The sequence below is a fragment of the Chlorocebus sabaeus genome, chromosome 7 (genome assembly GCF_047675955.1).
Source record: "Chlorocebus sabaeus isolate Y175 chromosome 7, mChlSab1.0.hap1, whole genome shotgun sequence".
Taxonomy (NCBI): Eukaryota; Metazoa; Chordata; class Mammalia; order Primates; family Cercopithecidae; genus Chlorocebus; species Chlorocebus sabaeus.
Window position 1 is genome coordinate 51,972,765 of NC_132910.1, and position 17,007 is coordinate 51,989,771.

General features: G+C 34.1%; 1 protein-coding gene across 2 annotated transcripts in view; it reads right to left on the reverse strand.

Moving 5' to 3' along the window:
* The window catches only part of EMCN (endomucin), a 115,842-nt gene that overhangs the window by 62,079 nt on the left and 36,756 nt on the right, over window positions 1-17,007 (reverse strand). For both annotated transcript variants that reach the window (XM_007999391.3, XM_073017513.1), the window contains exons 3-4: window positions 15,366-15,440; window positions 5,957-6,073 (exon numbers count right to left, since the gene is read on the reverse strand). In XM_007999391.3, coding sequence (XP_007997582.3) covers window positions 5,957-6,073; window positions 15,366-15,440 — 192 coding nt within the window. The remainder of the gene's footprint in view (window positions 1-5,956; window positions 6,074-15,365; window positions 15,441-17,007) is intronic.

Genomic DNA, 17,007 nt, shown 5'->3' on the forward strand with positions numbered 1-17,007 from the left:
ATTATAGACACTAGGTTGTAAAATGGTCTCCAGAAAGTATTCCTCCTAACTGAAACTTTGTATCATTTGACCAACATCTTCTCATTCCTACCCTACCCAACCCCCCACCCTCCAGCTTCTAGTAACTACCATTCTACTCTCTATTTCTATGAATTCAACATATTTAGATTCTATATGTAGGGGAAACCATGCAATATTTGTCTTCCTGTGCCAGACTTATTTCAGTTAGTATAATGACCTCTAAGTTTATCCATGCTGTCACAAATGACAGGTTTTCCTTTTTTTTCCAGGCAAAATAGTATCCCATTGTGTATATATACCACATTTTCTTTATCTCTTCATCTGTTAATGGACACTTAGATTGATTCCATATCTTGTCTATTGTGAATATTTTTGTGATGAACATGAGAATTAAATATCACTTTGATATACTAATTTAATTTCCTTGGATATGTACCCAGAAGTGGGATTGCTGGATCATATGATAGCTATATTTTTAATTTTGGGGGAATCTCCTTTCAGTTTTCCACAATGGCTACACTATTTCATATTTCCATCAACAGTACACAAGATTTCCTTTTTCTCTACATCTTTGCCAGAACTTTTTATCTCTTGTCTTTTTGGTAACAGCCATTCTAACAGGTATGAGGTGATACCTCATTGTGGTTTTAATTTGCATTTCCTTGATGATTAGTAATGTTGGGAATTTTTTAATATTTCTGTTGGCCATTTGTATGTCCTTTTGTTTGGGAAATATCCATTCAGATCCTTGGCCCATTTTAAAATTGGGTTATTTGTTTTCCTTGCTATTAAATTGTTTGAGTTCCTTATATATTTTGTATGTTAACCTCTTAACATTTGTATCGTTTGCAAATATTTTCTTCCATTTTATAAGTGTATTAGTCTGTTCTCACACTGGTAATAAAGACATACCTGAGACTGGGTAATTTATAAAAGAAAGAGGTTTAATTGAATCACAGTTCCACATGGCTGGGGAGGCCTCACAATCATGACTGAAGGCTCATGAGGAGCAAAGTCACGTCTTACATGACGGCAGGCAAGAGAGCTTGTGCAAGGGAACTGCCTTTTATAAAACCATCAGGTCTCATGAAACTTATGCACTGTCACAAGAACAGTATGGGAAAGACTTGCCCTCATGATTCAGTTACCTCCCACCAGGTCCCTCCCATGACACGTGGAAATTATGGGAGCTACAGTTCAACTGAGATTTGAGTGGGGACACAGCCAGACCATTATCAGTAGGTTATATCTTCACCCTGTTGATTGTTTCCTTTTCTGCACTGAAGCCTTTTCATTTGATACAATCTCAATTGTCTAATTATGCTTTTGTTGCCTTTGCTTTTGATGTTATATCTGAAAAATCTTTCCACAGACTAATGTCACGAAACATTTCTCCTAGGTTTTCTTCTAGTCGTTTTACAATTTAGGTCTTTCGAAAATGTAAATAATATCATATCATTACCCTGCTCCCAACTCTCCATCACATTGTGTGTCCAATTAGAATAAAATTCACTGTCCTTACCATGGCCTACGTGGCCCTATCTGGACTGACTCCTGATTCCTGCTCTAATGGCATCTGCTACCTTTTCTTCCCTTCATTCCTTCCACTCAACCACAGATGACTTCTCTTTATTCAAACAACTTAAATCCACCCACATATCAGCACCTGTGCACTTTGTATTTCCTCTTTGAATTCTCTTCCCCAAATATCCATATGTTAACTTCTTGACTTTATTTAGTTCTGTTTCCAAATGGTACTTGTTCAGAGAGGGATTTTTTGAACACCTTATGAAAATTGGCACTACCATCATCACTTGCTTTTTTTTTTTTTTTTTACTGTTTTATTATTATTTAGAGTATCGCTGATATTGAAGTATTAATATTTAACTTATTTATCTTTTTCATCCACTAGAAGGTAAATTTCATGATAGCATGGTCTGTCTAATATACAACGATTTATCACAATCCAGGATAATGCCAGATACACAGATAATCCTCTGAAAGATTTTTAGTAAATAAGATAATTTTTAATTCAAAAAGCCCATATTTTAAAAATAACAAAGTCAGAGCACTAGAATAACAAGAAGTCCTGTCTTAAAAATTCTAGGATTCTAGAAATTTGTTTCCTTTTAAATAGGAAAAATACACACCACTCTAAGAGAATGGGAAAAGATTAGAGAGAAATGTTTTGAGTATGATCTTCTTTTTGGATCTGAATTCCAACTTTCTAGGGAATAAAGCAGCAAATCTCACTAGCTCTTCTACGCTAAATTAAACCTGTACTGTTTTCATCTTGAGATGAAATACCACAATGTATTTGTCTTGGATAATTTCTTATCCAAGGAACCATTGCCCAGATGTTTAAGAGGGAGCTGAATCTTCAGCTGTTCAACATTAAACCAACAGTAGATTGTTTTGTTTTCTGTCTATCTCTCTGTCCAGTATCCATTAATCCTAAATGTGTTTATCTGTGATAGGTGGAAAGGGAGTGGTGCTCTCCTAACCAGGAATCTGGGAGAGGTACTGGTTTCATCACTTGGCAAATGGAAATGTGTGCAATCTCATTATATCAAGTAGGGTCTATGTTGGGCAGTAAGCACCTTGAGAAAAGAAAGGAATCTAGGGAATAATGGCTGATCCAGAAATAAATGTAATAATAAATTCTAAAAAAATTTGCATAAAACTTGTTTATCAAATAACAAAAGCGATGGCCAACAGTAAAAACGCTTATTTCATTATCCTGCTTTCCAGAGTGTTTCATTTCTTAAGAAAATGACTTTGATGTGCTTTTTTTAACTACTTGGAAGAAAGCCATTTTAAGTTTAGAAGCTAAATCAATACAACAGTTCCCAGAACTGAGATGCAGAGAGCATTCTACTTCATGAATTGAAGTGGAATTAAAAGTCTTAATTGACTCATGGGCTGACCACATACTTCTGACATGTACTAGGTTTAATAAATCACAGACCCTGAATGACATTTTCTTCCTCATAAGTCACTGAATGGGTGAGTATTTAGTGCAGGATACAAATTATTTGAGTTTAATTTTCCAGAAGCTGCTATATACTTTGCAGATGTATATATAGTATTTTTATTTTTATTTTTATTTTATAGGGGCCATCATATTATAGGTAGACGAATTTTGGTTTCCTAAAGGTGCCTTTTAGATATATATTACTTACAAAATAGGTTCTACTTATCAGAAACCAAACCACTACTACATGAAAATGTTATTTATATGAAGAAGAGATGATTCTGCTCTTCAAATTCCTCTATGGGGTGACTGTCCCATTACAAAGAAGTATTAGTTTACAATTATGGTGTGAAATTAGACTCCTTCTGGGCAAACTTCTGTATGTTGTGCTTGAGATGATTATAATAAAAAAGAGAAAAATTATGTTTCTGAAGTTTCTAGATAAGAGTAGGTCTTGGACAGTCACAATTTCTACTTGCCATCTCTTTCTACCTTAGAGATTTCCCAAGAAAAGACTTAGACACTATGATTCATCTGTAGCTATTTCTTATTAAGGACTATGGATACACCAAAAATGTATCCATTACCTATATTCCTAACTCTTCTAGTCAGGTGTGTTTACTATACATACAAATTACTTATATCATGGAGGCGAGAATATGAAAAGTATCTGTTGTGAGGAAACTGGAACTGGAAAGCTATCAGAAATCATGGGAGTTCTAGCTTCTATTTCTCTCTCTGCCTCACATGAACAATTTAATTTTGCTCACAGGGTATTCCCATCTCCCAACATACTCTCCATTCTTTTCTGTCAATCCTGTTTACTCATAACAACTGCTTCTGGATGCCATAGGTATGCACATGAATTACCATGACCACCGCAGACTCCCACTACTAAACTTTGCAGCTTCAATTCCCGTAGCTAACTCCTGCTGTTTGTTTGTTGGGTTTTCTAGTTCAGACTATTCAGAAAGAAAATTTGATTGGCTAGGCTCATCATTTTCTTTCCTTTTGTTTTTCAACAAAGCTTTATAAAAAATATGATTTACACACCATTAAATGCACACATTTTAAGTATACAAGTAATAATTTTTAGTAAATCTGTAGGATTGTGCAACCATCAACATAATCCAGTTTTAGAACAGCTCCATCAACATGAAAAACTCCTGTGAGCTTATTTAGAATCAATTCCCACTCCCATCTCCAGTTGCAGGCAACCACTTATCTGCTTTCTGTCCCTATAAAATGTCTTTTCTACTTATTTACTGTAAGTGGAATATACCACATGTCATATTTTGTGTATGGCTTCTTTCATTGAGTATAATGTTTCTGAGGTCCATTGCAATAGCTTTAGAATAAGTTTTGAAATTGGGTTGTGTCCTCCAACTTTGTTCTTTTTCAAAAATGTTTTGACTATTCTAGGTCCTTTTTGTTTCTGTACAAATCTAGGGTCATCTTACCAATTTATTTTAAAAAACTGGGATTCTGGTAGGGATTGCATTAAATATATTAATCAATTATTGATTAACTTGGAGAGAATTATCATATAAATATTGAGGTTTCTAATCTATAAAGATGTAATGTCTCTTTAGATATTTAATTTCTCACCAAAATAGTTTGTAGCTTAGTGTACAAATCTTTCACTTCTATTGTTGAATTTATTTCTACGTATTTTATACTTTTTGATGCTATTGAAAATGGAATTAGTTTCTTAATTTTATTTTGGATTGCCACTGTTAACATACAAAAATATAATTTACTTTTATATATTTTATATCCTGTGCTACAAACCACTCTTTAGTGGTTTTAGTAGTTTTATAGTGAATTCTTTGAATTTTCTACATAGATAATTATGTAGTCTGCTAATAAAAAATGCTTTATTTCTTCCTTTTCAATCTAAATGGATCTATGTATTATCCATTGTTGAATTGTGCTGTCTAAAACCTCTGGCTATAATGTTGAATAAAACTGATAAGAACAGACAGCTTTGGTATGTTCCAGATCTTAAGGAAGGGGAAAACATTAAGTCTTTCTTTATTAGGTATGATGTTAGCTGTAGGCATTTTGTATATGTCCTTTATCAAGTTGAGGAAATTTCATTATATTTCTAGTTTATTGAGAGTTTTTAATATGACTGAATGTTAGATTTTGTTGAATGCTCTTTCTACATGTACTGATTTTACTAATATGTTCTATTACTTTCTTTGGTTTTCATATGTTAAACCAATCTTGCATTTCTGGGATAAATCTGACTTGTTCATATTTTATATTCTTTTTTACTTGCTACTCATTTTTTGCAATATTTTATAGAGGATATTTGCATCTATGTCTAAGCGCCATATTGGTCTGTAGTTTTCTTTACTTGCTTTTTTTTTCATTCTTTTCTTGCTTTGGTATCAGGGTAACATTAACCTCAGATAATTATTTGTGCAGTGTTTTCCCTTCCTTTATGTTCTAAAAGATTTGGGAAGAGTTAGTATGATTTATTTCTGAAATACTTTAGAGAATCGACAATTGAAGCCATCTTGGCTTGGGGTTTTCTTTATAGGAATGTTTTTAGTTCCTATTTCAATTTCTTTAATCATTATAGTTTTTTTTTTTTTTTCAGATTTCCATATCTTCTTGAGTCAGTTTTAGCAATTTATTTCTTTCTAACAATTTTCCCATTTCATCTAAGTTGTCTAATTTGTTGGCTGAGCTGTCCTTTTAGTGCCAGGTAATATCATAGATTACTGCCCAGTCTTGCATTAATCTTCATTGTGACCCATTCATTTGTGGCTGCAGTGTGATAGGGTATCTCTGTTAAAGATGAGGCTGCCAAATGATTGTTCTGTTGGGTAGAGACTAAGAGACAATTTAAACAGGACATAATTCCTTGGCAGTTGTATGCTGGAAAACATTCTGAAACTAGTTTTATCCAACACACTAGTTTAACACTTCAGCACAAATCCTCATACTTACTCTTGGGTTTGGAACTTTGCAAAGTTGAAACAGCATTTGGAGGTGTAACACTTGTTACTGTTACGTTTGAAATGATGGACTTATTCTCCGTGACATCAGGGGTTGTGACTCTTAATCCTGTAAAAAGAATGAACAGTCATCAGGAGTATAACAAATCACTAGATCATCTTATTAATATTCATATTAATATCCAACTAAAACTTGAAGATTAATTTCTAGAAGTCTTCTGACCAAGCCTTAGAAATCCAGCATTTTAACATTCACCTTTTGGTGATATAATTAATTACTTTAAAGAATGTGGAGGGACATTAACTTTCTTGTGTAGGTTATCTCACTTGATTATCATGGTAATCTTATGAATTAAGTAATATCATGATGATAATTATCATGATATTAATTATCATGATATTAATTATCATGATGATAATTATTTTATATATAAGACTCAGAGAAATTAAATAATTTCCCCACAATCACATAACTTGTAATAGGAGAGAACCATGACCTGAATTCAAGCCTTTCTGATGCAAAAGTTAATCACTCAGCTACCCTGGGAAAAGAAAGGTAAGGATGTGGTAGTAATTAAGTATGGCGCTATTGTTCTCATGCCACTTGGGAAAATATTTTCAAGTAGGTGGAATAGTCAGGGGATAAGGGATAATAGGACATAAATGGAATACACTTTTAATTATACTTAGTTCATTTTCTTTGAAAAAAAAGAAAAATTTACAACAAAAATATAAGCTGAGCTTTTCAAAGGCAACATTTGAATAAGATGACTTGAAACAACTTATATTTGCCTATATATTCTGAAAAAAATCAATGCCCTTCAGTTTTTTCAGTCTAGTATGGAAACATTGGGCTAGTGAAGAAATGCAGACATGCCATTTACTGCATGCTTGGTGTTAGCTAGATGTGATACCTGGAGATGAGGGGAAAGCAGTTTAGTAGATCTCTAACATGGAGTAGAATGGAGCAAGAACTACTGGTGCTTTCTAGAAGTGCAGTCAACTTCCATTCCATGTCAACAAGTATCTACTGTGTAATACAAATTCTTAGTGCAGTTGAGAAAGTCTTGCTGAAGAAAGGGATCGTTTGCAAGAAGACTTCATAAACAGTAGATAAATAGATTTTCCTTCAGGTAAAAAGCCTTTGGAAATTAGTGTGCAAACAAAATGAAATAAATTGAAATGTAGTCGACAGTGTTAATCCTGTATATGAGAGAGAATGAGTGGGAATGGCCATACATTTCAGAGGTTAAATAGGGAGGAAAATATGTGAAGTAGAGATATGCCTTATTATAGCAAGAAAGCAGAAATTGGTATTCTTGTTAGCATGGAAGTGGGACAGGTCACCCAAGGTGCAGAAACTCAACATTTGAGGATGGAGGAACTCCTGGGGAGTAAAGATATTGCTTCCCACTGGAATTCCAACATATGTTTGGGAAAGTTCAGAACAGGAGTTTCTGTTCAGAAATCTTTGGAGAAGAATTCTTCAGCTGAGCTAAAATTGGAAAGCATGAAAAAGCTATCCTGAAAGCCTAAAGAGTTCCCTAGTATCAAGCAGACTCAACAGTCTTGGTGGAGGGAAAGAGAATATATAGCTAAGAAAGATGTGGAGGGCTGCCAGATTGGAAATATACAAAGAAAGGAGAAAAATAATGGAATAGCTGGGAAGGTAACGCTAAAGATTTTGCTTAAAGAATTGCCTATTATAAATGTGGAATATATTTCACAAATGAGAATTAGAGCCTACACTCAATGTAGGACAGGTTGTCAGTTATACCACATGAAGTAGGCCATGGAGCAAATCTTGAATGTTTAAGGTAAATCAAAATATTTTAAAATATTCCTGGGAAACCCAAACTGAATAGAATAAAAGATGCTGCCACAGCCACAAATTTTTAAACTTTACTAATACACAGAAATGCTTCAAATCCTAGTCTCAGGAGAGAAGAATCTACGCATGGTTGACTAACATTTATTAAGATATGAGAATCATAGTCATATTAACATCTTTTTGAGAAAACTTTCAGTTGTGTTTATGGTTAACACATAGTTTATTCCAGACTACTGCCAATGAGTAATTCACACCTTCAGATAAAAAGTAAATCAATCTTGAAGCCAGTCTTTAAATCTAAATACTTTCTACTGTCCCTTACCTAACAATATGTACCTGCTTTCATCTACAGTTATGAATTGCACTATAATCCTAGACAATAGTGCATGTATTAGGTTTCACAAACATAATTTTTCTGGAGAAATATTAATTAGAGAATTGCATCAATCTACATTGGCTTTACATTTATGACTTGTGTTTTTGAGATTCATGTATGTTTAAGTCTTAGCTTTTGGTATAGGTGGGATGCATTAAAGACAAAACATAAGGAATTTATCCATATTTGAGTTGGAAAAAATGAGAATTTAACACAAGAGACGCTTGAGGGAGTCGTATCAGTACCAGATTGTAAATGGATAAAAGAAATCTTGATTCCATGCGTGTCCTTAGGTGAAAACCACTGCACAGGGCTGAGAGGAGTGTGAGGGAGAGGGTCTGTTTTATAATTATCTTGGAATTATTAACATGAAATTTATTTTGTATATTTTGAGGAATTAAGTTTATTGAGGAAAACAGTAAATCAGGATATTAACTACATTAAGAATCTAATGTGCAGTTACCAATTAACTTGAAGGGAGGGTTTGTGATCATGGATTTTAATTTTACAGGGAGGGAGATTGGCAGTTTTATTCCTTTGGAATTACATAATTTGAATTATAGCATTGTTTTATCTGATGCCCACAGGAAAAATGTCTGACCACTTTGTCTTAAGCAATAGAATAAAAGGTAAGAGACTTTTGACAAAATTAGCATTTACTAAAATACATGCTGTAGACTACTAGTACTGTGATATATTTGGTTTTACATGAATCAAAAATGCTTTTAAAATATTTAGGAATAAATTTAATCAAGGAAATGAAAGAGCTGCACACTAAAACTATAAAACATTAATAAAAACTAAATAATTCACAAATAAATGAAAAGATACCCTATGTTCATGGATTAAAATAATTAATATTAAAATGTCCATACTACCCAAATTGATATATAGATTTTTAAAAATCCCTATCAAAATTCACAAGTCATTGTTTACAGAAGTAGAAAAAAATTAATTTGTGTAGAACCACAAAGGATCCTGAATAGCAAAAAAATATTGAGAAAGAAAAATAAAAGTAGAGGCATCACACTTCCTAATTATTTAAAATTATATCACAAAGCTACAGTAATCCAAACAGTATAATACTGGCACGAAAGCAGACACATAGACCAGTGGAATAAAATGAGAGTCCAGATATAAATCTAAACATATATGGTCAATTAATTTTCAACAAGGGTGCCAAGAGGTTACTATAAGGAAAGGATAGTCTCTGCAATAAATTGCACTGGGGAAACTGTATAACCACATGCAAAAGAATGAAATTGTACCCTTATTTGACACAACACACAAAAATCAACTCTAAATGGATAAAAGACCTAAATGTAATACCTGAAATCATAAACCTCCAGAAGAGAAGATAGGGGCAAATCTCCTTCACATTGGGCTCAGCAATTATTTTTGGATATTACATCAAAAGCTCAGGCTACAAAAGCAAAAGTAAATAAATGGGACTACATCAAACTAAAAACCTAGTGCACAGCAAAGGAAACAATTAGCAAAATGTAAAAGCAGCTTACAAATTGAGAAAAATAATTTGTAAATTATATATCTGATAAGGAGTTAAGAGTCAAAGTTTATAAAATAAGTATTTAATTTAAGTCTTTAATCTATCTTGAGTTAATTTTTGTATATGTTGTAAGGAAGGGGTCCAGTTTTATTCTTCTGCATATGACTAGCCTATTATTCCAGCTTCATTTATTGAACAGGGAGTCCTTTCCCTATTGCTTGTTTTCGGCAGCTTTGTTGAAGATTAAATAGCGTAGGTATGTGGTCTTATTTCCGGGTTCTCTATTCCGTTCCATTGGTCTATGGTTATCGTAGCCTAGTAATATAGTTTGAAGTCAGGTAACGTAATACTTCTAGCTTTGTTCTTATTGCTTAGGATTTCCTTGGCTATTTGGGCTTTTTTTTGGTTCCATATGAATTTTTAAATATTTTTTTCCAGTTCTGTGAAGATTTTCAATATTAGTTTAATAGACAATACCATTCAGGACATAAGCATGGGCAAAGATTTCATGATGAAAACACCAAAAATAATTGCAACAAAAGCAAAAGTTGACAAATGGGATTGAATTAAGCTAAAAAGCTTCTGCATAGCAAAATAACCTATCAAAAGAATAAGCAGATAACCTACAGAACAGGGGAAATTTTTGCAAACTCTGCATCCAACAAAGGTCTAATATTCAGCATCTCTAAGAAATTTAAATTTACAAGAAAAAACAACTCCATAAAAACATGAGCAAAGGACACAAACAGACACTTTTACAAAGAAGACATATATGTAGCCAACAATCATATAAAAACAGTTCAACATCATTGATTATTAGAGAAATGCAAATCAAAACCACAATGAGATATTCTTTCACACCAGTTAGAATGGCTATTACTAAAATGTTAAAAAATAACAGGTGCTGGTGAGGCTGTGGGGAAAAAGGAAGGCTTATACACTGTTGGTGGGAGTGTAAATTAGTTCAAACATTGTGGAAAACAGTATGGCAATTTCTTTAAGACCTGAAAACAGAAATACCGCTCAGCCTAACAATCCCTTTACTTGATATATAACCAAATGAATGGAAACCATTCTATTATGAAGCACACGTATGTTCACTGCAGCACTATTCGGAATGGTAGAGGCATGCAATCAACCTAAATGTCCCATCAATGACAAATTGGATAAACAAAATATTGTTCATATACACCATGAAATACTATGCAGCTATAAAAAGAATGAGATCATATCCTCTGCAGGAATGTGGATGAAGCTGAAGAACATTATCGTTAACAAACTAACACAGGAAAAGAAAATAAAATATTGCATGTTCTCACTTATAAGTGGGAGCTAAATGATGAGAACACATGAACACATGGAGGGTTCAAGGAATAAATCATAAAAAATATTAGAAAATACTTCGCAGTAAATGAATATGAAAACATAATATACCAAACTTTATGGAATGCAGAGACAGCAACAGAAACAAGGAAATTTGTAGGTGTTAACACATATTAAAAAGAAGAACAATCTCAAATCAAAATCCTCACTGGCCAATTTGAGAAACTAGAAAAAGAAGAGCAAACTAAACCCATACGAAACAGTGGAAAGAAACACTAAGGATTAGAGAAGAATGAAATAAAATAGGGAGTAGAAACACAACACAGAAAAAAATAAAACCAAAAGTTTATTCTTTGAAAAGATCTATAAAATTGAGACACTTTTAGCTATGCTGATAAAGAAATAAGAGAGAGGAGTCAAGTTATCAAAATTATGAATGAAAGATGATGCATTACTACCAACCTTACAGAAATTAGAAGGATTATAAGGCAATGCTGTGAACAACTATATGCAAACAAATTAGATAATCCAGATTAAATGGGCAAATTACTAGGAAATCACTAACTACAAAAACTGAGGCAAGAAGAAATAGAAAATCGAATAGACTTATAGTAAGTAAATAAATTGTTAGTATTTAAAAAAAATTCATAAAGGAAGCTCAGCACCAGGGTCTTCCCTGGAAAATTCTACCAAACATTTAAAGAGCAATTACCACCAATCCTCAAAAACTCTTTCAAAAATTAGTAGAGAAGGGAACACTTCCCAACTTATTGTATGAGGCTAGTATTATTTTGATTTCAAAATTAGACAAATACGTGACAAGAAAACTGCAAACATATATTTCATGAATATGAACACAAAAATTCTTAACAAAATAATATAAATAAAGTTTAACACCATGTAAAAAGAATTATACTCCATGACCAACTTGCATTTAGCCTAGGAATTCAAGGTTGACTGAACATATAGAAATCAATATCATATGCCACAGTAACAAAGTAAGAAATTTTTTAAAAACATGACAATTTCAATATAAGAAGACAAGGCATTTAAAAAAATCCAATACCCTTGCATAATAAACACACTCAACAAACTAGTAATAAAAGGGAACTTCCTCATTCTGGTAAAGGTCATCTATTAAAAACTCATAATTAACATCATACTTACTGGTGAAAAACTGACAGCTTTCCCTGAAAGTTAGAAACAAGACAAGGATATCTCCTCCCACCACTTCTACTCAACCTTGTATTGAAGGTGCTAGCCAGGGTAGTTAGGCAATAAAATAAATGAAATAAAATTATAAATAAAAGAAAGTCATCCACATTGGAAAGAAAAAAGTAAAACTATCTATATTTGCAGATGACATAATCCTGTACTTAGAAAATTGTAAGGAATACACATACATATATACACACACACAAATTAGAGCTAATAAATTAGTTCAATAGAGTGGGAGGATATAATATTGACATACAAAAATAAATTATATTTACATATAGTAGCGATGAATAATCCAAACTTGAAATAAAACAATGATTTCATTACAAAATAGTTATATTTAAAATGAATAAAACATTAGGAATAAATTTAACAAAAATAAGTTTAAGCTTAAGCTTTCCACACTTGAAAACTACAAACATCATCAAAATAAATTGAAGGAGACATAGATAAATGGAAAGATATCCTGTGCTCATAAATTGAAAGCCTTGATTGTTAAGATGGCGATACTCCTCAAATTGATCTACAGATTCAGTGCAATCCCTATCACAATCCTAGCTGGCTTTACAGAAATCCACAAGTTGATCTTAAAATTCACATTAAAATTAGCATAATAAAATTGGCATGATAAAGTTGAATAGCCAAAACAATCTTGGATAAAAAAGAAAAAGTTGGAGGACTCACATTTCCTTTTTTCAAAACTTAATAGAAAGTGATAGTAATCAAGAGTATATGATTCTGATATAATAATAGGCATATAGGTATAAGTGGAGTAGATTCAGGAGTCCAGAAAAAACTCATAGTAGGTGGATGCAAATGCAATTGCAGATTTACATTGTCGGGATGTGCCATTTGATATTGGCATACATTCTTAAATAAATGTGATTATGTTATATATATATATCCCTATCATAAAATGAACTTCTAGATATATGTATCTAGAATATATATAGATATATATTCTAGAAATATGTATATTCTAGAAGTGTGTGTGTGTGTATGTGTGTGTATATATATATACATTTTTTTTGAGATGGAGTCTCATTCTGTCACCCAGGCTGGAGTGCAGTGGCCCAATCTCGGCCCACTGCAACCTCCGCCTCCCGGGTTCAAGCAATTCTCCTGCCTCAGCCTTCCGAGTAGCTGGGATTACAGATGCGTGCCACAGCGCCCGGTTAATTTTTGTATTTTTAGTAGAGACATAAACATACACAGAGTTTCACCTTGTTGGCCAGGCTGGTCTTGAACTCCTGGCCTCGAGTGATCCACACTTCTCGGCCTCCCAAAGTGTTGGGATTACAGGCATAAGCTACTGCACCCGTCCATGTTATATACAATTTGAATGGGCATTTCCGGTTTCTTTTTTTTTTTTTTGCTAATACCATCACTTGCTGTTTATTTTGTGTTTATTTCAGACTATGAAATGATGTTAGACAAAAAGCAAATCCAAGCGATTTTCTTATTTGAGTTCAAAATGGGTCGTAAAAGAAGCGCAGACGACTCACTATATCAACAAAGCAGTTGTCTTAGGAATTGCTAATGAACATACAGTGCAGTGATTGTTCAAGAAGTTTTGCATAGGAAACGAGAGCCTTGAAGATGAGGAGCTTAGTGGCGAGACATCGGAAGGCCACGACAACCAATTGAGATCAATCATTGAAGCTTGTTTCTCTAACAACTACATGAGAAGTTGCCAAAGAACTCAAACCTCGATGATTCTACAGCCATTTAGGGGATAAAGTGGTGCCTCGTGAGCTGAGTGAAAATACAAAAAATCGTGGTTTTGAAGTGTCATCTTCTCTTATTCTTACACAACAAACCATTTCTTAAACTGATTGTGATGTGTGACAAAAAGTGGATTTTATATGACAACTGGCAACAACTAGCTCAGTGGTTGGACTGAGAAGAAGCTCCAAAGCACTTCCCAAAGCCAAACTTGCACCAAATAAAGGTCATGGTCACTGTTTGGTGGTCTTCTGCCTGTCAGATCCACTGCAGCTTTCTGAATCTGGCAAAACCATTACATCTGAGAAGTATGCTCAGCAAATCAATGCGATGCTCTGAAAACTGCAACATCTGCAGCCAGCATTGGTCAACAGGACTGAACTCTTCTCCATGAAATTCTACCCCATGAAAATCAGAGATTTTCAGGCTTCAAAAGATACTATCAACAAAATTAAAAGATAACCTATAGAATGGGAAAAATATTTGCAAATTATCTATCTTATAAAGGTCTAGTCTTGAATGTAGTGGGAACTCTTACAACCTAACAATAAGAGGACAAATAGCCAAATTTTTAAAAAAATGTACAAGTAATTTGAGCTAACATTTTCCAAGGAAGATATACAAATGGCTGCCAAACACATGAAATATATTCAACATCATTAATCATTAGAGAACTATAAGTCAGAATTACAAAGAGATACCAGTTCACACCCACTGAGACAAATATAATTAAGACAGACAAGTGTTAGCTAGAATATGGAGATACTGGAACTCTTATATGTTGCTGGTGGAAAAGTAATATAGTACAGCTGCTTTGGAAATCGGTTCCTTAAAATGTTAAACATAGAGTTACCCTGTGACTTAGCAATTCAACCTCAAGACATGTACTTAAGAGAAATGAAAAACGTGGGCAGACAAAAACTTGCACATAAATGTTCATAGCAGCATTATTTATAATCATTAGCAAGTAGAAACAGTGCAGATGTTCATCAATTAATAAATGGATAAACAAAATGTGGTATATCCATAAAATGCAATATTATTTAGTGATAATAAATAATGAACTACAGATACATGTTACAACATGGATGAACTTGAAAACATCATACTAACTGAAAGAATCCAGACACAAAAGGTCATATATTGTATGATTCCATTTATATGAAATGTCCAGAATAGGCAAATCTATAAAGGAGGTTCATGGTTACCAGAGGCTGGGAGGGGGATATGGGAAGTGATTGGTAATTGATACAGAGATTCCTCTTGGGGAGATTAAAATGTGCTGAAATTAATAGTGGTGGTGGCTGTACAATCTTGTTAATATACTAAAAACTTCTGAATTGTACACTTTAAAAGGGTGACTATTACATTATGTGAATTATGTATTTTTTAAAATGGTAGAAAAATGAATCATTACTCACCTTCATCTTTACTTGTTGTTAATAAAGTAACTGTTGTCGTCAGAGACGTTTTAAGTAATTCGCTGGTGATTGTTCCTAGTATGATAAAATAGATTACATTATTAATCATAATCTCATATTATCTATCAATAAATAAATAAATAAATAAAAATAAGTTAAATCTGTAGGTGGACTGGCGTCTCTCCTTCGTCTATCTTTAATTTTTCCCATTTTCCAGTTCATTTTGTCTAAAGAATATATATATTAAATGCTTGGGTGGCCTACACACACACACACACACACACACACACACACATTTTTGCACAGTAAGCCCCCAAAACAAGTTTCCACTGAAGATTGTTACTTAGGTATCCTTAAACTTGCAACAAATTATTGCAAAATACAAAATTCTAATGTTTAAAATCATTTTATTTTTCCCTGTGAGAAAAGTGACATGGTCAATAGGACCTAGGAATATCATGACTTTTTTTTTCTAGAATTACATTTCATTTTATTGATTTAGTTATGACACTGAAATTTCTAAATGAATGTAAGTTATGAAGGAAACTGAAAACTTCTGTATTAATTTGTTTATTTATGGAATGTTCTTTGAGTTCCCACTCTATGCCAGGTGCCCCTCTTTGCTCTTGAGGGCAGTATCCAATTCTAGTCACAATTTTTTTTTTGGGGGGCGGACGGAGTCCTGCTCTGTCCCCCAGGCTGAAGTGCAGTGGCCGGATCTCAGCCCACTGCAAGCTCTGCCTCCCAGGTTTACGCCATTCTCCTGCCTCAGCCTCCCGAGTAGCTGGGACTATAGGCGCCCGTCACCTTGCCCGGCTAGTTTTTTTGTATTTTTTAGTAGAGACAGGGTTTCACCGTGTTAGCCAGGATGGTCTCAATCTCCTGACCTCATGATCCTCCCGTCTTGGCCTCCCAAAGTGCTGGGATTACAGGCTTGAGCCACCGTGCCCGGCCTCTAGTCACATTTTTAATCTTAGTATCAATAATTATTCCTGGCATACACTAGGCATTTTGTCAATGTTGTTTCAAATAAGGAAGCACTCATATAACACATGAAAAGTCAACCAAGGGGCAAATCTGCCCTAAGTAGTCAAGGTGACTCATCAGTTTGATACCTACTCTCCAACTCTCTGTAATAGTCTTTTTTCCTTCCTTCCTTCCTTCCTTCCTTCCTTCCTTCCTTCCTTCCTTCCTTCCTTCCTTCCTTCCTTCCTTCCCTCCCTCCCTCCCTCCTCCTTCTGTCCCGCCTCCTTCCCTCCCCCCTCCTTCCATCCCCCCTTCCATCCCCCCTCCCTCCCTCCTTCCCTCCCTCCCTTCCTTCCTTCCTTCCTTCCTTCCTTCCTTCCTTCCTTCCTTCCTTCCTTCCTTCCTTCCTTTCTTCCTTCCTTCCTTCCTTCCATGCTTCCTCTTTCTTTCTCTCCTTGCTTGATAAGGTCCTGCTCTGTCACCCAGGCTGGAGTGGAGTGGTATGAGCATATCTCACTGCAGAATCAGACTTCTGGCCTCAAGTGATCCCCCAATTTCAACCATCCAAAGCTCTGAGATTACAGGTGTGAGTCACAGCACCTGGCCCCTCTTCTTTGTTCCTTTTTTAGCAATTTTATTTTAGACTCAGGGGGTACATGTGCAGGTTTGCTCCATG